Source organism: Canis lupus, chromosome 12 (genome assembly GCF_011100685.1).
Source record: "Canis lupus familiaris isolate Mischka breed German Shepherd chromosome 12, alternate assembly UU_Cfam_GSD_1.0, whole genome shotgun sequence".
NCBI lineage: Eukaryota > Metazoa > Chordata > Mammalia > Carnivora > Canidae > Canis > Canis lupus.
The window spans coordinates 6214102-6240262 of NC_049233.1; the positions used below are offsets into that span (position 1 = coordinate 6214102).

General features: G+C 52.3%; 1 protein-coding gene across 2 annotated transcripts; it reads right to left on the reverse strand.

Annotated features, from left to right (window-relative positions):
- Nucleotides 1-423: 423 nt before the first annotated feature.
- Nucleotides 424-19282, reverse strand: MTCH1 (mitochondrial carrier 1). Of its 2 annotated transcripts, none has more exons than XM_038553905.1 (12): nucleotides 18962-19282; nucleotides 14989-15073; nucleotides 10317-10423; nucleotides 9724-9801; nucleotides 9290-9347; nucleotides 8907-8958; nucleotides 7332-7391; nucleotides 5134-5278; nucleotides 2970-3017; nucleotides 2704-2771; nucleotides 2338-2413; nucleotides 424-1262 (listed from the first exon to the last, which is right to left on the reverse strand). In XM_038553905.1, exons 1-12 carry the CDS (start codon nucleotides 19280-19282, stop codon nucleotides 1191-1193), a joined length of 1170 nt encoding a protein of 389 aa, XP_038409833.1. In that variant the 3' UTR covers nucleotides 424-1190. The 2 variants fall into 2 exon arrangements, with proteins under 2 accessions (XP_038409833.1, XP_038409834.1); XM_038553906.1 differs by having other exon boundaries at nucleotides 1178-1262; nucleotides 5185-5278.
- Between the last annotated feature and the right edge of the window lie 6879 nt (nucleotides 19283-26161).

The window sequence follows — 26161 nt, forward strand, 5'->3', positions numbered from 1 at the left end:
AGGAGCTAATTAAGGGAGATCTCTATACTTGAGCTAGGCCCACGTCTACCCCTGATGCTGTAACCAAGCAACCATTATACGGGATGACTCTTGGCAAAACTGGAGAACGTCGTTGGCAAACGGTGCTGCGTTGACCGGGGTGTGGGTGGAACACTTTCTGAAGCCAGGAGGAACTTTATAGGCACTGCCTTCCCAGTCATAGGCCTCCGCACAAGCTGCTGCTTTGTGAACTGGCATCTTGACTTCGTCTAGTTCAGGAAATCATCCAACGGCCTCCCCCCAGTGCTGATCCACACCAAGGCCCAGCACTTCTCATCCTCAGGCTAAGCTGCTCCTAGCTCCTTCTCACACCAACACAGAGGGCTGAGGAGGACTCTGCGGAGAGCCGCTAAGTTCATAAAAATAACAGACTTCCCACAAAACTCCAAATCACCACCAATACATTTATTTGAGGGAGGAAAGGTCAAATTTGATCAGGAACTTTTAAACGGCATGATACGAGACACTGGCCTGCCTAATTTCTGGGTGTTGACCACTGCACAGTAACCAGATCCTGCACGTAAGGCATCACCATTAAACGGACGAGCATTTGCTGAGGGAGACACATTCTGAGCAGTCACGTGATTTCTCACTCAGAAGATGCTGCCTTTGTATCAGCAAAGTAGTGTTGAGAAACATGAAGGCAGAACCCAGCAGGAGCTTCCTAGCACAGGCCTGGATGCGATGGCGGCCTTGTGAAAGGGGATTGTGCCCTATTTACAAAGCAGGAGAGCAATACTCCCAGCCCAGCTGCAGGGGGAGGGCTGGGGTTGACAGGGGAGATGAGCAGGGGGTGGGACCTGACCCCACGAGCCTCTTCCCATTCTACGAGGGCCTCCATTCACCATTCTCTGGCCCCTTGCACAAGACAGACTGGGCAAATCTGTGAAGGAAGGGGATTCTATCCCAATTCCCTAGCTCTACCCCCACCTTCCCCAGGCCTACCAGGCAACCAACCCATGGGGTGCAGCCTCACCCCCACCCAACCCCCACTTCTCGACAGACACACGGTGAATATGGAAACCAAAACCCAGCTGGCTGGAGCACATCTAGGTGTTGCTGGGTTGGACTCATCTGACAGGTGCCCGAGATGACTGGGCTCCACCCACGGTGGCCAGGCTGAGACACTACGTTTTTTCAGGTGATTCAGGTTACTCCAAGGCAAAGCATGATCCTGATGACACCCGGCGGAAAAGCAAGCTGGAGCCTCGGAAAAGCTGGCCCTGGATTGGAAGGAACAATCAGATCAGTGAAAGGGGAGGCCGTGCTTTCATCCTGCTCCAGAGCAAGGCCAGCATGAGACAAAGGAAGGTCCAGCAGCTCAGAGATCCCACAGGCGGGGTGTGTAGGGGAGGCCGTAGGCTTGCAATCCTAGAGGGCAAGATCAGAACGTGCTCTGTACTGAAGCACAAGAGTGGGTGGCCTTATGTCACAGGGTGTCCGGTGTCGCTGGGGGTACTCGGTAGGAAATCCCCAAAGAGGAGATTCATTGCACTTCTGGCTTCAGAGATTCCTTTGACTCCTTAACGCCCATGTGATGTGATGCACGTAGACCTGTCTGGAAACACTGGGAAGAACTGAGTCTGACTCTTGCCCCTTGCTTCCCTGCCATCCGTCTTCTTCTCAACCCTGAGGCCTGTCGCTGTGCCGGTTCCTTCCCAGATCACTGCCCCATTTTACTTCAAGGCAAACCAAGGCTAGGTGAAGCAAGGATCTGCCCTGGGCCAGACACCTGGATCCCTGACCTCTGCGCCTAAGAGCTCCAGCCAAACAGGAAGGTGCTTGGGCAGAGAACATGAAATCCCAAGAAAGACTGGCACCCTCGTCATGTGGCCCCACTCGAGCCTCAGGTTCTCCTAGGTTACCAGGGATGTCTTGAAGAAGGGAGGTGTTAGCCTCGGACCCAGTGGCTGCTCCCTAGAAGTGCTCTCGGCCCCTATGTTTTCAGCCACATTACTCAAGGGCTAAGATCTTGAGCTTTACCACCTACTCCATGGGCTCCCTTACCGCCCTTCTAAGAATCTTTAAGAGTTGAAGGAGAAAAGTAGACTATGTCCACGGTAAAATCTGTAAGTACATTCAGATCTAGTAACCTCACATCCTTTCAAAAGGAAAGTGAAAATTTAATGAAAATGCCTTATACCAAAAGTCTATATTCTTTATCTTCTCTACCAATAACATTGGTTCCCATGACAATCCCTCATTCTTCCATGCAATGTAAAGCCGACACCATTTCACCTGATTGGTCTGGGGGAAGAACGGGAGGGGGGGAACCTCCTCTGTTGGGAGCTTGCTTACCTGCACGCTCAGGTATTTCCAGCAATGGATCCAAGACTTGAACACTGGGGAGTATGGAGGGAGCCCGGCCTGCAGCCTGCCCAGAGAGGACAACACATTAGACCCACTGAATGATGGGAGATGCACTAGCCACGAAAAAGGAGATCTCAAGGAATGGTGTGGAGCTGCCACCACCCACATCCTAAATCACAGGTTCAGCCCAGAGTGGAGGGGTGAAAGAGGATGTTAAGCTACCTGGTGGGCAGTGCGGGGGTGGCAAGCCTATACACAGCCCAGGGAGGAGAAAGCAGAGCACTGGACAGGCTGAGCTGGACCCCCACCCCCCACAGCCCTAGCAGGGTGCCTGAGGGAGGGGTGCACACTTACCCACAGTTGTTCACAGCCATGAGGTCACCAACCAGCAGGAAGGGGTAGGTCAGCATGCTCACTGCAATCTGAAACCCAGGGAGACCTGAGTGGCAGTGACCCCACTGCCACCACCAGTCCCAACTCCAGCTCAAGGAGCGAGGGTATCCTGTGCCCATACCCTACACCCAGGCCTGCCTCCAGCCACCACTAGAGCTGGCCTAAGTCCCACCCAGGCCCACAGGGCAGTAAAAAGGGCAGCTGGTGGAGCTGCTGGCTTGACTTACCCCCATTACAAATTTGGTATAGCTCCGGATGGCCAGGGCCTGGCTGAACTGGAGACAGAAAGGAAGACCAGTTTGCTACAGGGACCTCGGGCTGCCCTTCAGATAAGTGCCCTTGCCCCATGCTGCCTGGCCTGTGGCCCCCAAGCCCCACCCTGCACCCTGGTCTCATACACCCTCTTGACTTGGCTCCTTGCACATTGCTGTATATACTGTGTTCCCTTTTAGGGCCTGCCAGTGGCTTCTGTGGCCCTGGAGTCAGAGCCAAGAGAAGCCCCGGGAGGCGGAAGTGAGGTAAGCAGACTGAGAAGACTTCCAAGACCCAGCCAGGATGGTGAGGAGCAGAGGTACAGACAGCCTAAGTGGGACCACTGGCCGCCCACTGTGGACCCCACCAAGCTGTGAGTTCCCAGGGTCTGGCCCGTGTCTGCCTTGATCAGTATCCAAGGCTTGGGACACAGTCAAGGCTAAGTGCTCACTGAATGAAAAGACAGACGCCCGCCCGCCCGCCCAAACACCCCAGACACGGAATCCTGGTCCTGCAGCAAAGGGCAAGGGGAAACTCGAAATTTCCTGCCACTCCCTACCTTACCAAGCTTTCACTCCCTTTGGACCCCCAACATTTGAACTCTACTTTGCCCGGAAGTAGTACTTTGCCCAGTCCCCAACTAGGAAGGGGGGGGGGGGGGACTACCCGTGGCATGGCCATATTACCAGCTGGAGGCCCTGTAACCTTGGACGGAGGCTTGTTCTGTCACGGGTAGCCTCGTCTTAGCCTTTGAGCCACACGCAGAAGAGTACTCAAAACCCCTTTCCATAAAGCTGGAGAAAGCCAATCTGCTGTGGGACACCCCACCCCCACTAAACTACCCCCAGAACTCCAGCCTTGTTCTGTACATGACATTAACAGCTCCCCTGTCCACCAGGCCCCGAGAAACCCATGGCAGGGCCATGGGTTTGCGCTCCTGTATGTTTGAGTGCGAGCTGGTCTCCAAGGAACTACTTGAATTTGTTTATGTTGAAAGACCAATAGGACTCACCTACCCAAATCAAACGGCCAGACCCAATTTCCCCCTGAGAAATTCTCAGCTGGGGTGAGACATTCTTCACCACAGACACATGCCCAGACATATACTCCCCCGGAGCTGCCATCCTGGGGCTCAGACACAGACCTATGAACCCCCAGACCACCCCATGAGGTGCCTCTGACAGACAGGCCCCCAGCCCACCTATCCTTTCAGAAGGACTAATGCCTCCTCACACCTGACTCAGCCTGCTGAGGTCTGTACAGACCAGGCTGTGTAGACCACTGCTAACAAAACAGCCAGGTGCGCCTGCATCGTACACTTCCTAGGTGATCTAAAAAGCCTCAAGGCGGGCGAAACGCCCTTGGCCTGGCACAGGGAAAGACCTAGTCCCAACCCTGTTGATTCCTAGCCAAGTGCCTCTGGAGAGCCTTCCTATCTCAGGGTTTCAACTTCTTTACCGGTAAAATGGGACATTACACCTGTACTGTTCCCTTCATAACTGGGGTGCTGTTGGGATCAAGTGTCCTAGTGTTCACAAAAGGGTTCTGAAAAGCATAAAACGTTAAGCAAAAGTTAAAGGGTTATTAGCTAGTCTGTGTCCTGATTTCCTGATTCGTAGTTGGGCTACTGCCTTGGATAAGCTGGGATCTGTTTTATTTCTAGTTTGCCCAAGGACGGGCTTTCCATGAGCTCCTCCAGGTCTGGTTACGGATCTTGAATCTTTCCTCTCTCCTGAGCCCAATCTCCCCAGAGGCAAAGCTGACCCCAGGACAAGAGGTCCTCATAGGGGGTCCCTGGGCGGCTCAGTCAGTTAAGCGTCTGACTCTTGATTTCAGCTTCAGATCATGATCTCGGGGTCCTGGGAATCAAGCCCTATTGGGCTTCATGCTCAGCAAGGAGTCTGTTTAGGACTCATTCTCCCTCTGCCCCCCCCCTCCTCGCTGTGCTTGCTCACTCTCTCCCTCTAAAATAAATTAATAGATTTTGGGGGGAATAAAAAAGGTCCTCCTAGACTACTCCCCAGAGACCCTCTCTAGCCCTCAGGGCCTTGTGCTAAGGATCCCAGGGTCCTGAGTCTGCCCCAGACCCTGGGTATCAACAGTACATGGAAAGATCGACAAGTCCTTGTTCCAACCAACCTGGGAACCTGGATTCTGGTCGTTTCCCAGCCCCCCTGGGGTGTCACTCACGCTGTCATCCACCAGGTAGGCATTGATGAAGTGGGCCAGCAGGTTACAGCCCCACAAGAAAACCACATCGCCCAGGAGATGAGGGATTAAGCCGCTAAAAAACAAGGTGAGCAAAGATGAGCAGGGGAGGGAGGGGACCATTTCTTGGAGGCTCCATGCCCAGGAAGGAGGCAGGGATGTTCCAAGCTCAAAACTTCAGCATATCCTAAGTACAGTCTCAGGAAGAAAGCCTACAGGGGCCCACATGGGCCCACAGCTAACCACACCAGGAAGACGGCGTTCTTTTCTCCATGGTTGTCACACCCCACATGAGGCCACAATTGGTTTACGGTCTCACAAGTGGTTTCAAACTACAGAGGCCACGCCTCAAGATGTGAATGTTGCTCAATCTGGGATCTTTCAAATGTAGATTATGAAACAGGGCCTACACATTTATAGTTTTCTCCTGGTCTCTTTACCTAATCAACTCTCACAAGACACTCTGCTCGATGCATGTTGTCTTTACCCCTAGAATGTTCCATTGAAAACATTCCATACAAGCTTTTGCAAGGAGGGCTGTTAAAGGGATGGCCTTCCAAAGAAACAGCCCTACAAACTGCTATGGAAGATCCCTAAAATACACTAAGGGCAAAAAGCCAGGATGAGATCAATAGGACCCATGTGCTATTATTTTTGTTTTTGTTTTTTTTTATGTGTTTATGTGCTTGTTTAGATACAGAGCAACTTGGAAAACTCTCCAGGAGAAGGATGCCTACCTCTTGGGAAGGGTGGCAGAGAGTTTAGAATCTTTAAAAATCTTATTTTCAAAATATTTGAGGAGGTCAAAAGAATATATGCAACACATGTACGTGATAAGGGATATGAAGAAACTGAAGTTTCGTGTATGCAATCTCTAATCTTGACTCCTCCACCTGTGCTCAGACTAACCATTCCACATGCTTTGGTGCTTTCTCTGTGTTGGAACACGTACTAGTATCACCCAGTCTGCAAATACGCGAAGAACAACAGAACCTGACAGGTAAGCGTGTTCTGTGTCAGAATCTCTTCACATGCTGGAAGAGGACTCTGTAAAATGAGCATGGAAACTGTCAGCTGTGGTGACATGTAGTTTTATGTCTGATGTACTAGTCATGTGAGCAAATATTCACGTATATTTACACATATACATACACGTATATGTGAATATATGAGTGTGAGAGTATTATGTGTGTGTGTGTCTATATTAATCAAGGTTTGTCAATCTTGGCACTACCGTCACTTAGGGCTGGATAATTCCTCCTTGTGGGGGGCTGACCTCTGCATTATAGGATGCCTAGCAGCACCCCTGGTCTCTACCCTCTAGATGTTAATTGTGACAAGCAAAAGATGTCTCCAGACATTTCGAGTGTCCCTTGGGGGCAAAATTCACATCCTGGTGAGAACCATGTATTACATATGCACACACACACATCCACCTGCACGGCCATTTCTCGGTTGCAGGAGATCCTAAATAAAAACTCCTGACCAACTGTGAAACCACAGTGAATTAACAGAGAACCACATTATCTAGTATGTTCCATACATAACAGCATGTCTGTTACTGCCAAGACCTTAAGGCAAAACAAAAGACATCTGTTGAGCTTGGCTTTGGGGTCTGCTTGTGGTTTGTTCTGACTAGACGCAGTTTTTTGGTATAAACTTTCTGTTTTATAGGTAAATGTAAGGCGGGTGTGAGACGCCAAGGGTGGCAGGGGTCTATGGTTCTCGGGAGGCCGTGGGGGCCCAACAGAGTCAGATCTTTTAGGAGAAGCCAGAGATGTGGATTGCTATGTGAAATACCCGAAATGTTACACAAAGTGCCCTGGGCCCAGGCCCACTCCCACTCCCAGGGCCAATGGGAGGAGCCAGTTGGTCCAGTTCCCTCTGTGTTGGACAAACAGTACCATTTCTGCATGAGCCGTGATCTGCAAAGGGCTGAGCAGCTTTGGTCCCCATGATCCGTGGCTCACACATGCCATGGAGCTCTACGGAGCCGGAATGCAGCTCGCAGGAGGGACAGAGCCCCGTGATTAGTCTGAGCCTGGCGGCTACGGCCTGAGAGGTTGAGAACGTGTATGTTAGTAGAGCCATGCCAAGTGGCCAGCGAGGGGGTATGTAAACTCACGTACACAAAGAATCCCAGCAGCCCCTCCTCTTTGAAAATCTTCCCAATGGAGCTCAGCACGCCACTGTGAAGAAGGGAAGACAGGGCTATGAGGTGACCCGGTCACCCTGGAGAAGTCCGCCCCCTGGTGTGGAGGAGAGCCCACCATCCCTGCTCGTGGCTAGTCCTGGCTGGGACAGTCCTGGCTGGGACGGGGAGGGGAGATTCTCTGTTACCAGGCAGAAGCCAAGTGCAGAAGGTTAGAGGGCACCTGTCTGGGGGTAAGGGGTGTTTACACAGTTCATAGAGACAGAAAACCCACTCATCCCAGGACAGAAGCCCAGTGGTTCCCTACTGCTGCTTTCTGGGGATCTGGAATTTGGGAATTAGCCTGCCAGGCTGGGCTACTGCAAAGGCAATGGGTCTTTCTCCTACCTGGCCTGAGGGCTTATCTCTGAAGCAGCCTTCCAACACAGAAGCCTGCATTCCTGACAGCGTGGGGGGTGCTGCCAAGAGGGGAACCTCCTGCCCAGAGGGCAGAGAAGGAACACAGGATCCTGCAGCAGGAGGCCCTGGAACCAGACCCCACGGATACAGCCTGGGAAAAGCACCTGGCCCTCCCCAGGAGAAGCTCAGAGATCAAAGGACAGGCTGGGGTCTTAGGTATGAAATGCAAAGGAGGCTCAAGAGCAATGTCTGGGACTTGTGGCTAGTGATGCCAAGTGGCCCGTCCTACATGGAAGCCCTTCAAAGCCTAGGCGGCAGAGGAAGCTTAGAAGAAATATGGACATGGAGGGAACCAAAGCCCTGGCTAGCGCTCCTCCCAAGGCACCCAGCCCTGCCAGGCCCCACAGCCCTTTCTGGAACAGTGGCTTGGCCCACTGGGGCCAAGTCTCCTGGTCCTATCAACTTCATGTTTCAGTTTGGGAGAATGAGTTAATTTCCCATTAGTGAACCCAAAATGAGGCTGTGGCAGCAGAGATGCCTGGAGCAGTGGTCCCACAGGACAGCTGCAGAAAACGATAGAAGCCAGGTTAGAGCCCAAGGAAAGGTCACAGAGACTGTCCTCCTGCCACGTGCTTCTAGGATCCGCCTCCTGTCCTGTATTGAGCTTTGCTGGGACAGGGAGGGCATAGGTGCCACAGGGAAGGGTTGTGTCCCCATAGCCATGCCCCCGTAGCACCCAGCTCAGTGCTGGGCACAGCAGATGCTGGGTATTTGGTAAACAACCGAAGGGACAGGCTCATACCCACAGGGTGGACAACCTCTTAGCAAAAAATGAAAGGAGCTACCAGTCACTTCTATGACAGCTGGAGAAATGGTTAGGGCCTGACTAGGGGGCTCAGGATGGAACCTAGCTCAGTCCCAAATGGCACAATCCGAACCAACTCCACTCCCACTCACCCCCTCTGCAGGGCTGCCAGCATTATCCAGGACAGCCCTGGACACGAAACGGACACGACTACGGCAGCCATTACCAAATTCCTCTGAAGTTAGCACATTAGGGACAAGGGACAGCAACTGACCCCAGCACGGCCTGTCCTGGCACACTCTGACTGGTGACAGGGCCACTCCTGCCAGTCCTAGAAGAATTACCCACCTGTATTTGGCCTCCCGTCCCACAAATTGGACCATGCAGCGCATTGAGATGACTGAGGAAAAAGAAACACACAAGGGTAACATGGTGGCCAAAGCCCATGGCCCCCAGCTGTGGGGTGCCCAGGGCAGTGGCCACTGCACATGGCCTGTGTCAGAGCGCAGGAGGGGAGAAGGGCCTTGGGGAGTCCCCATTGCACCCCATGACCACAGAGGCCCAGTCCTTCTGCCTGGGAAGGGCCCCAGCTCCCTCCGGACAGGACTCCTCACCAATCTGTCCTCAATGTGGTTTCAGTGGAACACTCCACTTCCCAGTGATCCACCACCACCCAGCTACCATTCACAAGGGGTTATCCCACATCTGAGGTCTTCAATGAGGTGGCTCACCATGCAGGGGGTGGGCCAGCATGCGGGACACACACTGCATCATCATCTCGTAAGAGGTCTGGAAGAGAGCAGAGGGTGGGGACTCGGCCTGGCCTCTCTCTGGAACTGGCACGCAAGGGGAACCACAAGCTCTGATGGGGGAATACTGGGATCCCACACCCTCCAGTGGACTCGGCCTACTTTGGATCACCCCTTGTTACCCATCCTCCATTCCTATCATCCAGGAGTGCTGCTGAGTCTTGGACTAGGCCCCGTGATGGCTGAGAGGCTTTCTGCTATTCCTTGCAGTGCCGGTGCCAGGGCTCCTTCCATGTCCCACCCTGCCCATGCACACACGAGGAGCCAAGTCTATGTCTCTTCAGTGACCTGCCTGACTCAGTGGTAAAAAATAATCAGCTCCTCTCCTAGGGCCTCTCCCGACTCCAGATACCCACCTCCTTCACTACTTTCTTCAGAGAAGTCTTCATGTCATCCTTGTTGGTCACCTGCTCGATCTCATCCGGAGGGAAAACCTGAGATACAAAAAAACAAAGGAGTGGGGTGCCTGGCTGGCTCTGTCGGTACAGCATGCGATTCTTCTCAGGGTGGAGAGTTCAAGCCCCACATTGGGGTAAAGCTTAATTAAAAACAAACAAAACAAAGGAGGGCCAAAACCAAAGTACAGTTATGCCTCTTAAATGTAACTCTTAAGGGGCCGGGACAGCTGAAACCAGCTCGTTTTCCCTGTAGCTGGGTCCACCCCGGAGAGCCCCAGGGCTGGAGCTCGGTGCGGCAGGGGGAGCCCCTGCTTGGTGTCACACCCGACACCTGGTGTCACACTGTGGGCAAGCAGCAGCAGGCATACGGGGCAGGGCCCTTCCCAATCAAGGAGATGTAGTGTCAGACTCCCAGGGCTCAGAGCCTGGCTACAGTGCTGGGGTGTAGACCGGGAAAGGAGAGATGGACCAGTGTACATAGCTGCCCCTGGGGCTAGCAGGGAGTTTGGGGAAACCTCAGGCAACCGCTCCTAGCTTCACCCCAGGCTCACCTTCTTCATACTGCCCCGGGTCACAGTGGAGAGGGCGTTGGACATCAGTCGGGGGCTCAGGCCTCGGAACAGCCCTATCTTCCCATCCACCTGCACTATGTACTTGGCTGTAACAAAGCAGAGGTGGCCATGTCATGCCCAGCCCAGACACACCCACCCTGGGCACATTCACACCCAGGCCAGCTACAGCCTGTCCCTCGGTGCAGGCAGACTTCAGTCACAGAAGGGGACAGCTATCTATTCAAAACTCCAGACATAATCAGGCTCCAGCCCCAAAACCTTCTCTAACCCATTTCTTTTTACAAAGCCTTCAAAATGTATTTTTGACCAACAAATTCACACATTTTAGCTTTGGAAAAAGTATCTGGCAAGCTCAGCTAGTCTTTCAACTCAGCAACTTCAGTGCTACAACCCAAAAACCAATTCTGTTGTTTATAAGAAATGTTCAAAAAAAAAAAATGTTTTTTTTTTTTTTAAAGATTATTTATTTATTTATCAGTGAGATAGAGAGAGAAAGAGGCAGAGACACAGGCAGAGGGAGAAGCAGGCTCCACGCAGGGAGCCTGATGTGGGACTCCATCCGGGGTCTCCAGGATCATGCCCTGGGCTAAAGGTGGCTCTAAACCGCTAAGTCACTGGGGCTGCCCAAGAAATGTTTTTCCTTGTGGTGCCTGGCCAGCTTGGTCAGAGAAGCATTCAGCGCTTGATCTCGGGTTGTATGTTCAAGTCCCATGCTGGGTGTACAGATTACTTTTAAAAAAGTTTTCTTGGAGTAGGAAGAAAAAGAAAAAGGCAGAGAGTGCCTACGGGCAATGATGAAGTATGCAACCCAAGGGAGGAAAAAAAGGAAAGGAAGAAAGGCTCAGGAGTGTCCTCTGAGCACACCATGGAGAGCACTGTCCTCATCCTGTCTCTGTGCTGCAGAGGGGCCCCCACCTGGTATCCACTAGCATTTATGAATCAGACACGAGGTGGGGGGATAGGCGAGGCAGTCAACATAATTAGTGGAGAAGTAACCAGAATTGGCACCAAGGAACTATTCTACAGAAAAAACTTAAGCAGTCAGGGAAGCTAGACCCCACCTGTGTGAGTCAGTATTTTTTCCTTTTTCTTTTGTTTTGTATTAATTTTATTTTTTAATATTTATCTATTTGACATGGAGCGGGAGCGAAAAAGAGCACAAGCAGACAGGGAGAGGGAGAAGCAGCTCCCCAATGCGGGGATTGATCCCAGGACTCAGGATCTGAGTTGAAGGCAGACACTTAACTGACTGAGCCACCCACAGTTGCCCCCCCACCCTTTTTAAAGATTTATTTATTTGAGGGATCCCTGGGTGGCGCAGAGGTTTGGCTCCTGCCTTTGGTCCAGGGCACGATGCTGGAGTCCCGGGATCGAATCCCACATCGGGCTCCCGGTGCATGGAGCCTGCTTCTCCCTCTGCCTATGTCTCTGCCTCTCTATCATAAATAAATTTTTAAAAAAATTTTAAAAAAAATTATTTATTTTAAAGAGCAAGAGAGAGTGAGCATGTGTGTGAGCAGGGGGAGGGCAGAAGGAAAGAATCTCAAGCAGACTCTCGATGAGCACAGAGCACGCTGCAGAGCTTGATCTCAGGACACTGAGATTATGACTTGAGCCAAAATCAAGAGTTGGAAGCTCAACCAACTGAGTCACCCAGGTACCCTGATAGTCAGTACTTTTTCATTAGGGTCTTTAAAAGGATACTTAATGTTTCATTTCTTTTCTTAAAGATTTTTGTTTTTTTTGAGAGACAGAGCATGTCTGTTGGGGGCGGTGAGCAGAGGGAGGGGGACAAGCAGACTTCCCCAGCAGAGTGCAAAGCCCAACATGGGGCTGATCCCAGGACCCTGAGATCATGACCCAAGCCAAAGCCACGAGTCGGACACTTAGCGGACTAAGCCACCCAGGTGCCTCTAAAGATTTTTATTATTATTTTTTTAAATTTTTTTATGATAGTCACAGAGAGAGAGGCAGAGACACAGGCAGAGGGAGAAGCAGGCTCCATGCACCGGGAGCCCGACGTGGGATTCGATCCCGGGTCTCCAGGATCGTGCCCTGGGCCAAAGGCAGGCGCTAAACCGCTGCGCCACCCAGGGATCCCTCCTCTAAAGATTTTTAAGTAACCTCTACATCCAAGATGGGGCTCAAGATCAAGAGTCACATGCTCTACTAGCCAGGTGCTCCAATGTTCCATTATTTTATTTTATTTATTTACTTTAAAGATTTTATTTATTTATTCATGAAAGCCGGGGGGGGGGGGGACACAGAGAGAGGGAGAAGCAGACTCCATGCAGGGAGCCCACTGCAGGACTCGATCCTGGGACTCCAGGATCATACCCTGGGCCGAAGGCAGAGGCCAAACTGCTGAGCCACCCAGGGATCCCCCTTTTTTAATATAAACTTTCAAACTAAGCTCAAAAGGTGATATATTTTTATAAACACTTTATATATTTCTCTATACCTAGAAGCTAGCAGAACTTTCTCTCAGACACTGGACTCCCCTTCCAGACCCGATTTCAGCTCCTTAGCACCACGCAGTGGCAGGAACCAGCAAAAATGTCTTTCTCTCCACTGCAACACGTCTGCCAACCCAGCAAATTCAATGTTACTGTTAGAAGAGGCTTGACTGGGGCCGGGGAGCACATGTTCTCCACCTATTTGGCTTTCTGAGATGGGGGTGGGGCTGGAAAGAGAGAGAGAGGAGGGGACAGGACACTGGGTGACGTGGCTGGGTGCCAGGCTTCACAGAGTGAACAGGCAGGAGGAAGGTTTATTTTGGGGGAGGGGAGCTCTAGCCAGCAACGAGAGGCAGGCAGGATAAAGCCTCAGTGTGATCCAGTGAGTCACTTAGCCTCTTTCTATCCAATTTGCCCACCAGTAAAAAAGGAGTAAAGACCCCTATTTCTTCTCAACTCAGAGACGATTTATGAATAAGAGAGAACAGAGAAATTAACGCAAAAATGTCTACAGGGGCGTAAGTGGGCCCAAAGAGTCCCATGGCCAGCCAGGGCCTGTCATTCCATGGTTTCTCTGCATTCCCTGGAAAATTCTCCAGGAAGTTCATTCTGTTGCGCCCAACAATGCCGTGACGGCTGTGGCATTTTTGATCATGGCCTGGAGAGAAGTAGACATCATCCAGACAGTAGACAGACAGCTGAGCCCCCCGCTCACGTGAGAGCAGGCAGGGTTATCCAAAACCGCCCAATGGCCATCTGTTTACAGCATCTGGACTAAACATTATATACGCGGGGTGAGCAGAAGCACCTCAGAACTCCATTCATCATCTTTGCAAGAGGCAAGATGCGGCTAAGACCCTCCACCTTGAGTCCTTTTGGGAATGACTGCGTGATGCGAGTAGAGGCAGTCTGGGTTCTCACCTGGGGTCCCTCATGAGGCTAGAGCATGCAGAGAAGCCATAGTGGGGCGCTGGCAGCCCGCCACCCCAGCTTCCCATGACCCCAGCATTAGCTTTGTGTACTGGCTTCACTGTGCAATGGTCAGGGCGCCTGCCTACGACTATGACTTCCCCCTTCCCTTCACTGACAGTTTCTAAATAAAACCAAGTATGAACACGTTTCCCCACAAAATGACATGTTTTGCTTGGCCTCAGACGACTCAACATCACAGCAGCAAAAATGGAAAAGAAACTCAGGATATCAGATTCTGCCAAGAGCGTGCGGAATACAAAAAAAAAAAAAGTGATAGGAGGCAAAGCCCCCGGTTATTCAGCAGAAAGATTTTCAGAGAACATTCTAGACTGACCAAATAGGTATGAAGAGCACAAGGGCAGGAAGCCTGAGGCAATCAGCCAGGCGGTGAACGTGGAGAGCTAGGGCACATGTCAAGAAGTTCAGTGAGGGTGCCCTGGAAGGGAGATCCTGATAGTGGGCTAGAGAAGCCTTAGCCAGCTGGCACACGGGGGGCCCGGGGACGAGCAGTGAGGGACAGCCAGGTGGGCAAGGTGGCATCGGGCGCTGTGGCTGTGGCGGGCTTCTGGGGAAAGACCACCCTCCCCACTAGCCAGCAGAGCTGCAGGAGGAGCTGGGGGTACCTGTAAGAAGGACCTGCACGCAGAAGCTGCACAACCGTGCAGACGAGGAGCGCGGGCCAGAGGAGGGAAGCGGCCTGCCCGAGCTCTTCAGCTGGCCAGGGCATGCCAGAGGTGAAGCGCCATGCACCGCACGGTGTGCTCTGCACCCCGTGCAAGGAGATGCCCAAGCGGGGCCCACCACCTGGGGAATGCAGGGGAAGGAGCCGGAAGGACAAGAACCCAGGAAGTCCCTGAAAAAGGCCTCCTGCTGGAGAACAGGGAAGCAGAAAAACTGGTAACGGGACCAGGCTGCTCAGAAAGCAAAAGGAAACCTCCCTGGATCCCCACTTCCAGGCACGACTTGGGGCAGCAGGGATGACAGGGCCCAGTGTCCCGGGCTGGCCCCTGGGGCTGCCTGGGCTGGCCGCTGGCAGCTGCGGGCAGTGGAGCTGGACCATAGCTGTATTGTTCACCTGCTCCCGCCCTGGCGGCTTCCACACCCTCCACCCTGCCAGTTCCGACTCTGGGGGCCACACTGCCCAGCCTGTTCCCCCTGGGGCCAGCTGGGCCTGCTCCCTGTTTTTGTCCGTGTGGGCTCTCCTGCCTGGGAAGCAGACTCACCATAGGTGAAGAAGCTCGGCAGATAGAGGACCTTCCTCCCCAGCACATTGGTCCCAATGGTGGGGGGCATCGGCTCATGACCCACCTTCAGAATCAACAAACACAAAAGGAAGGTCAGATGTTACTGCGGATCCAGTCCCCTGCCGCTCATGCCCCCAGGTCCTGCCTCTTCTCCCACAAATTCCAATGCCGTTCTTGGTGGTGTCCTCAGCAAAACACACCAGAAACATCATCGGCGTCCAGAACCATCAGCAATGTATAAGCTCCCGACAAAGGGAAATGTCTAGCCCCAGATCCCACCCTGTCCCCCAACATTCGCACTTTCAAGTTCCAGACATTTCCAGTGCAGAGATCCCCACTGTTACGTACTTCGAACCCTGCACTCACCGCAGAATAAATCTTAGTTAATTCCCACCTCTGGGCTAAAACTTAGTCTGATCTCAATCCCCAATGTGTCAACACCAAAACACACCACCCCCACATCTCAGGCCAGAACTTCAGAGAGCGCAGCTCCAAGTGACCCACCCCAGATGCACCTGACACTCAAGTTCCTTACTGCACCCTCGGCAGATGCCAACAAACCTGTCCCTTTCGCTCCCAGAGCAAACTGTTACCTCCAATCCTGGATGCTCCTCAAACAATTCCTCCTCTGTGTTCTAATCTTGATCACTTCATATCCCTGAGACAGAATCACCCCCTCATTTCCATAGGGCTATCATAATTCTCACGTAGAATAGTTATAATTATGGTACCCCTTAAATCTATAGAGGAGGGAGGACACAGCCACCCACACCCCTAGGAGGAGAGGGGTGTCTCTCCTGAGGGGTGAGGCCATTTATTATGCTGCCAGCTGATGAGGAGAGAGACTCTCTGCCGCCAGGCAGGAAGCAAGGGATCTAGGAGATCAGCACTTAAGTGGGGTGCGAGAAGTCCCCTTCCCAGGCAGAGGGCCAGGACACAAGCCCTATCTCTCACAGGAGGCCAACCAAGCCCCCAGACCAGAGCAGCTCCCTTTGGATGCAGGAGAGAGCAGAAATGGTAGGGTTGGGAAGCTCTGCCTTAAAAACTGGACTATGTATGCTTCTGGTGTTTTCCTGGTCCAATTCCCTCTCTTCTTTGCCTGAGTCAAGTGTTTTTGAAAGTTCTGAAGGTTGTGCATTGTGGATGTGGTTCTGAGCTACATGACAGATCACTGACTATAAATTAAGAAATCCCCTCCATGATGGCCACTTTCTTTAAAAAAAAAAAAAAAATTCCTAGCCCAGGGGAGTTGAAGGAAAGGGATGAGCCAGCTGACCCTAGCAATCAGCCCTCCCCTTCTAGACCTTTCTCCTTCTTGGATAAACGCTCCAAGGTTCTGACTTAAGTTTTGATCTTGTCCCCTTCTATAGGTGGTATTCCCCTTTATAGACCTTCAACTCTTGAGTCTGAGCTGCTGTTCTGTTGCTGTCCCACTCAGTCTAGTTAATTTGGGAGTCCTAATGGTTCCATCTGCACCTTTAAATCTGCTATGTCCCTTCCTCCCAGGGCCCCCCAATCTGTTGAGTCTTTTTTTTTTTAAAGATTTTATTTATTTATTCATGAGAGACACAGAGAGAAAGAGGCAGAGACACAGGCAGAGGGAGAAGCAGGCTCCATGCAAGGAGCCGGACGCGGGACTCCATCCCAGGACCCCGGGATCACCACCTGAGCCGAAGACAGACGCTCAACCACTGAGCCACTCAGGCACCCCAAGTCTATTTTTTCTTAACTTCCACCTGGGTTTATCAAAGGCACACATCTCAGCCCCATTCCCCTCCTCCTCAAATTTCCATGACTTATGCCCAAGTCACATGCACCCTATTTCCCCCCCAAATGTGTTAACCTAGTCCTGACCACAGCCAGAGCTATGGCTCTGCATCAGGCACTGGCAGGACCAGTTTATCACCCTCAAAATTCCAACTCCTGCAACCTGACTTGGATGAACCCTGATCTGAGGCCCCACGTGAGCTAGCCAACCCCCAAATCTGCCCTGTCAATCCTGCCACCTGCCCGCACACACTGGGAGCTGCCTTTTTTGCAAACTGTTGCTGATTCCTAAACTGTATTAGGATTTTGCCCTAAAACAAGTTACCCTGAGCACCAGCTAGGTTCAGACCAGACCAACTACCTCACCCAGTTCTTTTTAACCCTTCGGCCTCCCTCGTTCCCAGTCCCCTCTTCAAGCCACACGTTTTTCAACTCTCTTCTCGAACCCGTATGCCAAATCCACTGTGAAGCCATTTCGTTCATGTGAACGAGCACTCCCTACCCTGCCAATTCCTTGTGTACTCCAGCATCCTCTACCCCACAGACCTTCCTACCTGCCACTCTAAAAACCCAGCCCTCACTCAATCTCACTCCCTCAGACGAAAAACTTAGCTCCCGTACCCTTACTTCTCAGGTAACATCAGTTCCAAAGCCCCCCACTTTCTCTCCCAAACCTATAATCTCTACTGCCGAAACTCCAATCCTAATTCCCTCTGTAAAACAGCCCTCGCTCAAATGCCAGTCTCAATCTTCCCCCACCAGCCGTTTTCAAATATCAGTCCCCATCAGATGCTAGTCAGGCACCTGATGTCCCAGACAGGATCTCCTCATCCCTTGTCCTATTCACAGTCACACCCGCCCCATTCCTCAGACCCCAGATTTCAACAGCTCCCATTCCAACTGTATATCACACTCTCCGTCCAGTTGCAAAGACGGCAAACCTGGCACCCACTTGCCTCCACTCAAATCTCAAATTCTGGTTGGTCTCCATGTCAGTGTTCACCCCTTAGATTACCCTAACTGGAAGATTCTAGGCGAACTCCTCAGTTATCAGTGCAGGCCTGGGCCACCCCCATCTAAACCGAGCGGTCTCAGTCTTGTCCACCTAATTCCAAACGCATTCCTTCCACCTGGCCTCCCTCCAGCTCAATCTCGCTCTTTTTCAAGCAGCCCACTTCATCTGCAAGGCCTTGCTGGCCACAACCACGGGCCAAGGGCCCCTACGGGCTCCATTCCAGAGTCATCCCGACCTTGGCCTCGGTTTCTGCCAGACTCGACCGATCCTGCCACCGTGTGTCCCAACCGCCCCTTCTGCCCAATTCCAACACTCCATAACCCGTCCCCCCGCAAACAAGGACTGCGAGTGCCATCTCCCGACCCTCCAACTGCGACTTTCATTTTCTCTTCCAAATGCGTCATCCCTTTCCCCCTAAAAGCCTCCACCTCCTCCTCCTCCTCGGTCCCCTCTCCAGGCAAATCTCCACCACACCCCTCCCCCACCGCGTCGCCCTATCGGTTCCCCTCCCTCAAAACGCGTCACCCCGTTCCCTCCTCCCACCAAACCTGTCGTCGCCATCAATTCCAGAGCCCCCATCTCCAGCGAGCGCGTAGCTCTCCCCCGCTAAATCCCTCGCCTCCGCCCTCTCCCACCAAATTCCCTCGCCGATACATCCACCGCCCCCGCCCGGGTCTTGATGCCCTCTCCTCCCTCCTAAATTTTGGGCCCCGGCCTCCAGTCCTTTGTCCCCATCCCTGTCAAACCCAGACCTCTCGCTCCCCTCTCCCCTCAATACGCGCTCTTCACCGAAATACTCCGCCTCGGCCCCCCCGGCCCCCGCCCCTCCCCCATTCCGCGGCGTCCCGGCTCGCCGCCAAACGCTGCCCCTTCCCTCCTACTCCAAGCTCGTCGCCGCCCTTCCTTCATCCTCCAAGCCCCCGTGCCCTCGGCCCCTCCCCTGCACCCACCCCACCCTCTCCCAAACCTGTCGCCTCGACCCCCTGGCCGCCGTCCCCGCCAAGCCCCTCAACGCTCCCTTCGTCTCCCACCCCTCCAGCCCCCCAGGCCTGCCGCCCCCGCCCCTCTCCCCAACTCCGTCGCCACGGCCTCCCTGCCCCCATCCCCCCAGGTCCCGGCCTGCCACCCGCACAGCAGCCCCGCCTGCCGCAGCGCCCCCCGGCCCCCCACCTGGATAAGCAGCTTCACGTAGAGCAGCGGGTGGCTGAGCGCCGTGACGCCCGCGCCCAGCGCCACGAACAGGGCCTCGGTGGTCGGGGCGTTGTCCCCGGAGCCCAGGCCCCCGGACGCGCCGTCCATCCTGCGGGCGGAGGGCTGCGCCGCAGGCCGAGGGTGGCGCGGGTGCGCACGGTGCGCGGGCGGCGGATCGCGAGCCCGAGCCTCGACCCCGGCCGCCGCTCCGCCGCGAGCTCCCGCTCCTGCTCCGGCTCCCGCCATCCCCGCGGCGCCGCCGCGAGCCCAGGGCGCCACTTCCGGGTCCGAGGCCCCCATGGCGCCGGGCGGCGAGGTCACTCCCCGTCACGTGACGGCAGGCGCCCCGCCCCCAGCAGGCGTCGGGGGGCGGGGCCGGGCCGCACCACCGGCGGCCGCGGGGGGGCCGGGGCGTGCGGCGCGGCGGGTGGGGCGCGCGGGACGTGGCCCTCGGGCGGGCTGGGGGCCTGGCCCAGCGGTGGGCGGCGGGCCGGGGGCCGGCGGGCGCAGGCGGCGCGGGCCGCGGCTGCCCGGGGTGTGGAGGCTGCGGCCGGCGCGGGCGCTCCCCCGGCAGCCCGCGCCCGCCCTCGGAGGGCGGCCCCGCCGGCCCGACGCCCCCGGCAGGGTCCGAGGCCCGCGCCTGCAAGCCCCCGCCCCGGCTCGGCGTTCTCGCGGCCCCGCGCCAGCCCCTGCGGCCTGCGAGGCCTCCCCGCGGGGCCCGAGCTGCTCCGCGGCCTCGGGGCTCTGCTTCCCCCCTTGCCGTCCGCACTGGACCGAGCCCAGGAGCCCCTTAGCCCTTGGAGTTGAGCCTTCGCGGCGTTCCTTAGAGCCACGGGTAGAAAGGTGTTTTGCCCTAAAGTACTTGCTTCTCTCCCGCAGGCGATGCCAAGGGTTTTAACGCGTCTTTAAGTGGGAGGATATGCAGGCGCCGTGCCAGGCTCCGGGAGCCTCGAATCTAAGTGAGCACTGGAGCCGGCCCTAAGTCCCGCTCCTACGCGCCAACGCGGTGAGGCGCTGTGCGGCGCGCTGGCTGCAGAAGGACCTGGAGCGGCGCCGGGGCGGCTGCGGGCTTGGGCTTGCGGGGGTTCTCGGCCTCCGCCCGGCTCTACCTCTGCAGCCCCGCCGGGCTCCATGCTGGGCGTGGAGCCTACTTAAAAAAAAGAGAGAGATCCCCGTGACAACCCTGCAAGGAAGGTGTTAATTACAGCAAGTACCCTGTCCCTGTTTGTAACCGTGCCCACCCTCACCCCCAGCAAGACCACCCCCAAGACACCTGGAGCAGTGCCGTGCTGGTAGAGAAGGTGCTCAATAAATGTTTATACGGAAAACAATGGAGCATCCCAGAGTCCGCAAGGACACAGCAGTGGAGCACCTCGTCTCTTGGCCTGTACTTATCCTGTATTCGTTGTGAAAAAGTTCTCCACAATAGATGTATGTCTTTTGACTACTTAGTCCAGGTTTCCTGGAGTCTCCTCTGACTCCCTTCCTGCCTTGCCCTCTAAGGAGCCACCTCCCCTCTTGTTACTCCTGACAATGAATACTCCATACACTCTGCCCCCATCCAAGTCCTGCCCATCAACCTCCCTCCCTTCCTCTGTCCTCTCCTTGTTGGGTTCGGTAACCCAGGTTTCTTCTGGTCTCAATCACTACAGAGCTTTCTAGCCCTTTCAAGTTACACATTTTCCCCTTCAAATACAACCTTCATCAAAACTACCTCCAGCTCCCAGAAGCACTTTAAATGACTTCCTTTAAAAAAAATAAAATAAAAAATAAATGACTTCCTTTTGCCTGGATTCTGATTTAGCTTTCTCAACAGAAACCTTAAAATCGAGTTCAGAGGCACCAAGGTGGCTCAGTGGTTGAGCATCTGCCCTTGGCTCAGGTCGTGATCCCCAGGTCCTGGGATGGAGTCCCGCACTGGGCTCCCCACCGGGAGCCTGCTTCTCCCTCTGCCTGTGTCTCTGCTTCTTTCTGTGTCTCTCATGAATAAATAAATAAAATCTTAAAAAAAAAAAGTTCATTCACCGCCTCATGTAAAGTTGCAGAAGCACATAAACTCTCCACCTAGAAGTCAGGGTGTGTAGGGGGTAGTTTACTTTCCCTTACTTGTGAAACTTCTTCACGCAAACCACCTTTCCTGGGCTTTTCCCCACCATCTTTGTCTACCTGCTTTCTTTTTTATTTTTTTTTTTAAGATTTTATTTATTTATTCATGAGAGACACACACAGAGAGAGGCAGAGGGAGAAGCAGGCTCCATGCAGGGAGCCCGATGCAGGACTTGATCCTGGGACCCCCAGGGTCATGAGATGGGCCCAAGGTGGCGCTAAACCGCTGAGCCACCCAGGCTGCCCTCTACTTGCTTTTCCTTTTGAACTTGACTGTGCTCACCACTAGGCCTTTTACTCTGTCTTACTTACGTGGTCACCTAACTTTTTGGGGATATTTGGTCCTTTGAGTCTGTAGCTGCCTTATGTTATTTTGTATCCTCCACAGCACCAAATATGGAAATAAACATATAACAAATGTTCAGTAAATTGGTTTTAAGTGATGGAACAATTTCCCTAAGGAAAGAAATTCAAGTAAAAATAGATGGCTAAAAGCAATGCTATCCCTAGGAAACTGAGCAGAAGCAAATGCAAACTGCACTGTAGCTATATTTCCACAACCTGGGGCTTGTAGGGACACCCAGAGGAAGAAAAAAATCCTCACAGTAAAAAAATTACAGACCACTCCGAAACACATTCCATCATGAAAGTGAATGGGCAAAACAGGAAGATTAATACTCCTGGGAACTTGACGTAGTAAGGCAATCTGGAAGAAACTTTAAGGGGGAAATGTATTTTCAAACGACTAGAAATAAAGAATCGAAAGTACTAGAAAAAAGGACAATGTGAAAAAAGAACAGGAATATTTGAAAAAGAAACCAAACAGATCGTTTAGAAATGAGAAGTATACTTATTGGAATGATTGAATCAAATAAAATCTTGCTCAGGATTTCCTCTACTGTGCAACCTAGCAATAGTACTTAGAGATATACTTATGTACTTATACTTAATAGTACTTAGAGCTATAAAGCAGTTAGCTCTGGGCTGGGTTAGTGGCCCCATGTGGTGTCATTACCACCTGCAATTTCTTTCCATACAGTTCTGTGGCTGCCTGCTATCTGTCTCTCTTGTTAGATTATAAATTCCTTGAAAGCAGGACTGTCCTATTCATGCTGGCACAGTGCCTGGCACATGGTAGAAACCCACTACATATTTTCTAGAAAACGAATGAATAAGCAAAAATACTTTTAAAAATTGTACAAAGTTATTATGGTAGCAACACTTCTCGAATGAAAACTTTAGGAAGACCTGTATGCCCCAAAGTAGGATCACACAGCAGAAAATTCACAAGAAATAAGACTGTTGTAGACCTTGAGATTTGCCAAGTATATAAACCACCAATCCCTGGAGTCTTGAATATTATAATGAAAAGAGAATAATACAAAATAGTAAGTACTCATTGTTGCAACTAGGTTGACATCACACTAACCAGGTTAGGAGTGGACTTGAAGTGATGGTAAGGTCAGCATGAGGGTTCAGACCTCACACGAGGCGGGGCAAGCCATACCGGGTATTGGAGAATTTACCCTGCTGTAAAGAAGATGAGCTTGTTCTGGATGTAGGCTCCCTGATTACTAGTTCTGGGTGAGAACATTCTGACTACTGTCTCTGTTCGCTCTGGGTGGGAGGTAGGGAGCATGGGCCTTCCTTCTGCCACTAAGCCCTGGGGTTCCATACCAAGACATCAACCCCACCCAGAGGCCAAGCTACAAAAGGAGCCAACTTTAAGTCCTGGCACCCCACCTCTTCCCACCCTCCCCCAAAACATGTAGGATTCTATTGAGCAGTTTCAAGAGCTAGATTCAACCAGCTGTCCTGTATTCAGGGATTCCTCTGCTAAGGGAAGTGAGGCATGCCTTCACAGGTTACCAGGTCCTGCCAGACACTTGTTACTGGCTTTACAAGTATTAACTCCATTTATTATTACAATATGAGGCCAAGGCTATGATGATTACCCTCAGGGGATTCTTTCCACAGGTGATGAAACGGAGACCCACAGAGGTTAACTTGCCCAGGCTGCACAGCTAATAAGAGGCAGAGCCAGGATTCAGATCCGGATCTGCCTAAGTCTGATACCCCATGTTCTTGAACAGAGGTCAAAAGCAGCAAATGGGCAGGTGAGGGCACTTGGGTGGCTCAGTGGTTGAGCTTCTGCCTTCGGTTCAGGTCGTGATCCCGTGGGATTGAGTCCCGCATTGGGCTCCCCCCAGGAAGCCTGGTTCTCCCTCTGCCTGCGTCTCTGCCTCTCCTTCTGTGCCTCTCATCAATAAATAAATAAAATCTTAAAAAGAAGAAAGAAGAAGAAGAAGAGGAAGAAGAAGAAAAAGAAGAAGAAGGCGGCGGAGGAGGAAATGCCCGATGTGGGACTCGATCCCCAGGACTCCAGCATCACACCCTGAGCTGGAAGGCAGACGCTTAACCGCTAAGCCACCCAGGCATCCCAACAAATAAATTCTTTAAAAAAAAAAAAAAAAAGAACTGGGAATAAGAAATATGACAAAGTGGCAGGGCCACCACTCAATAAATCCTGGCTGTTATTAGTGTCAAAATTCCCGGGGGGGGGGGGGGGGACACCTGGGTGGCTCAGTTGAGCCTCTGCCTTCAGCTCAGGTCATGATCCTGAGGTCCTGGGATCAAGTTGCCCATAGAACTCCCTGCTCAGCAGGAAGCCTGCTTCTCCCTCTCCTCTGCTGTGCCTCCTGCTTATTCTCTCTCTCTCTCTCTCTCTCTCTCTCTCTGTCCAATAAATAAATAAAATCTTAAAAAACAAAAAAATGAAAAACAACACCCAGGGTGGGGAGAGATATCTCATTTTTGGATTTGAAAATCTCCTCCATGGATTACTTTGAATATTTTCCCAGCTTCCCACCCTTCCCTTCTTTGTGAGTAGGCCTTCATTTGTACAATCCAACCCATTTCTGTGCAAAGCAGGTTGGTTACCTTGCTGGTGTAGGACTGCTTCCACCCAAGGAGGAAGAGGCTTCTCACTAGCTGGTAACAGCCAAGCAGTTGCTGTCCAAGGGGACTCTGAAAGGCAGCAGAGAACTGTGCTAAGATAGAGCCACCCATTTAGGAAACACCTCTTGTTCTAACTATGCCAAAAGAAGGTACATTATAACTGATCATCTCAGGAATTGTGCAGGTCACCAGGAATGTATTGGCATGAGGCATCACTAGGCCTTCTGGGAGAAACATGGGAGACAGCTTTGGGACTAACAGATTCCAAGGCCTTGGGATGAAGCATGCAAGAGTGGAGAGGGGAATTAGGGCCTCTGCGCTGTGAGGAGATGTGGCATCTCACTGTGCACGGCACTGGCCCTCGTGTCGGAAAGGATCAAATGCCTGTTTGCTTTGTGCTCCGCCCCACCATTCTCCTCTCCGGACAGAAAGATATGTCTATCTGAATCTCTCATGGCCTGTTTGTCCTAAAATGTGAAAGAAAGTTTCTTCTCCTGCTGCAATCCATAAATATCAAATATAGGAATGTCTGGGTGGCTCAGTCTGTTAAGTATTTGCCTTTGGCTCAGGTCATGATCTTGGGGTCCTGGGTGGAGCCTTGGCATCTGGCTCCCTACTCAGTGGGGAGTCTGCTTCTCCCTCTATACCTCCCCCAGCTCCGTGTTCTCTCTCTCTCAAATAAATAAATAAAATCTTAAAAAAATATATATGGTATCATTCAATGGGAGACTATTCAGCCCTGCAGAGGAAAGAGCTATTGATACAGGCAAAGGCAGAGGCAGATGAGTCCCAAAAACGTAATTCTGAGTGAAAGAATCCAGACATCTGCTGTATGGTTCCATTTATATAAAGTTCTTAAACAGGCAAAATTAACCTGTGGAGATAAAAATCAGAACAGTGGTTACCTAGAGGGGAAGAATGACTGGAAAGAGGCATGAGGAACTTTCTGGGGGGGGGGGGGGTAGGAACACATTCATCTTGGTTGGGGTAGTCATTACACACCTGGATGCACTAGGAAAATCTCACCAAGCTGTACTCTTATGAAACCTGGGTATTTTATTGTATGACCATGATTCCTTAATTGAGGAAAGCCTATTTCAGGACTGCGATTTTTGTTTCCTCTTAGCGGGTATCCGGGGGAAGGTGCTGTCAAAATGTCAACTGCACACATTCATGTGAATTCTTATGTAACCAGAAAAACAAAGCGACTCCCTTCTCCACTGCTCCCCTACCAAGCCCTTGTTTGCAGCCGTGTGCTGGTAAGTTCGAGAACTGGTTCTCTAGTAAGAAAAAAAATCCCAATTTGGAGCACTTGCCAATTCACAAGGTGGGAATACTCTCACTGGGACTGCTTTCAGGCTGCGAATGTGACATGTCACTGGGCATGGAGTTGGGAAGAGATGGGCCCAAGTGACTTGTGCAAGCTAGTAGGAACAGACTCCAGCATACAGCGGCGACAAGCCTTTCTTGTAAAACTTCAGGAAAATCCTGGCAGAGCTGAGCAAGCAGCTGTTAAGCATTGTGTGGTTCAGGAGGCAGCAATTCCCTACTATCCTGAATGTGAAGGATGGTAGACACTGCCCCAAAGTGATTGTGTGAAATCCTGACCACGTTGTGACAGGGGTCAGCCTTGCAAAATACGGCAGGTCAGCAACTTTATAACTGGGGTTGGTAACACTTTGGCAGCATCGGGATTTTTAAGCGACAGTATGGATTGTTGCATTTAAAATTCCCAAATTTAAATTCTTTGGGGGAAAACGAAAAACAAAATCTGGCACCAGGAGACCTGCATTCCGTCTTGACAACAGGTCATTGCATAGGAAAAGCTGCCCTCAGGAGAAGTCAACAGCTCTCCCCATGTCAGCAACACACCTGCTGCAAAGTGGTTCTAGTTGGCATTTGAGTTTGTGAATCCTAGTTGAGATTGTGCCTCCTTTGAGAATTAGTTTGGTCTTTTGTGTGTGTGTGTGTGTGTGTGTGTGTGTGTGTATGCACGTGTGCTCATGTGTGCATGCACCCACATGAACAGTTACCTGTGAGGTGAGCTGAGGAATATCCATGCATGCTCACAACTTGCCCAGTTGGAGGAACCTAATGCCATTTGGCATCTTGGGG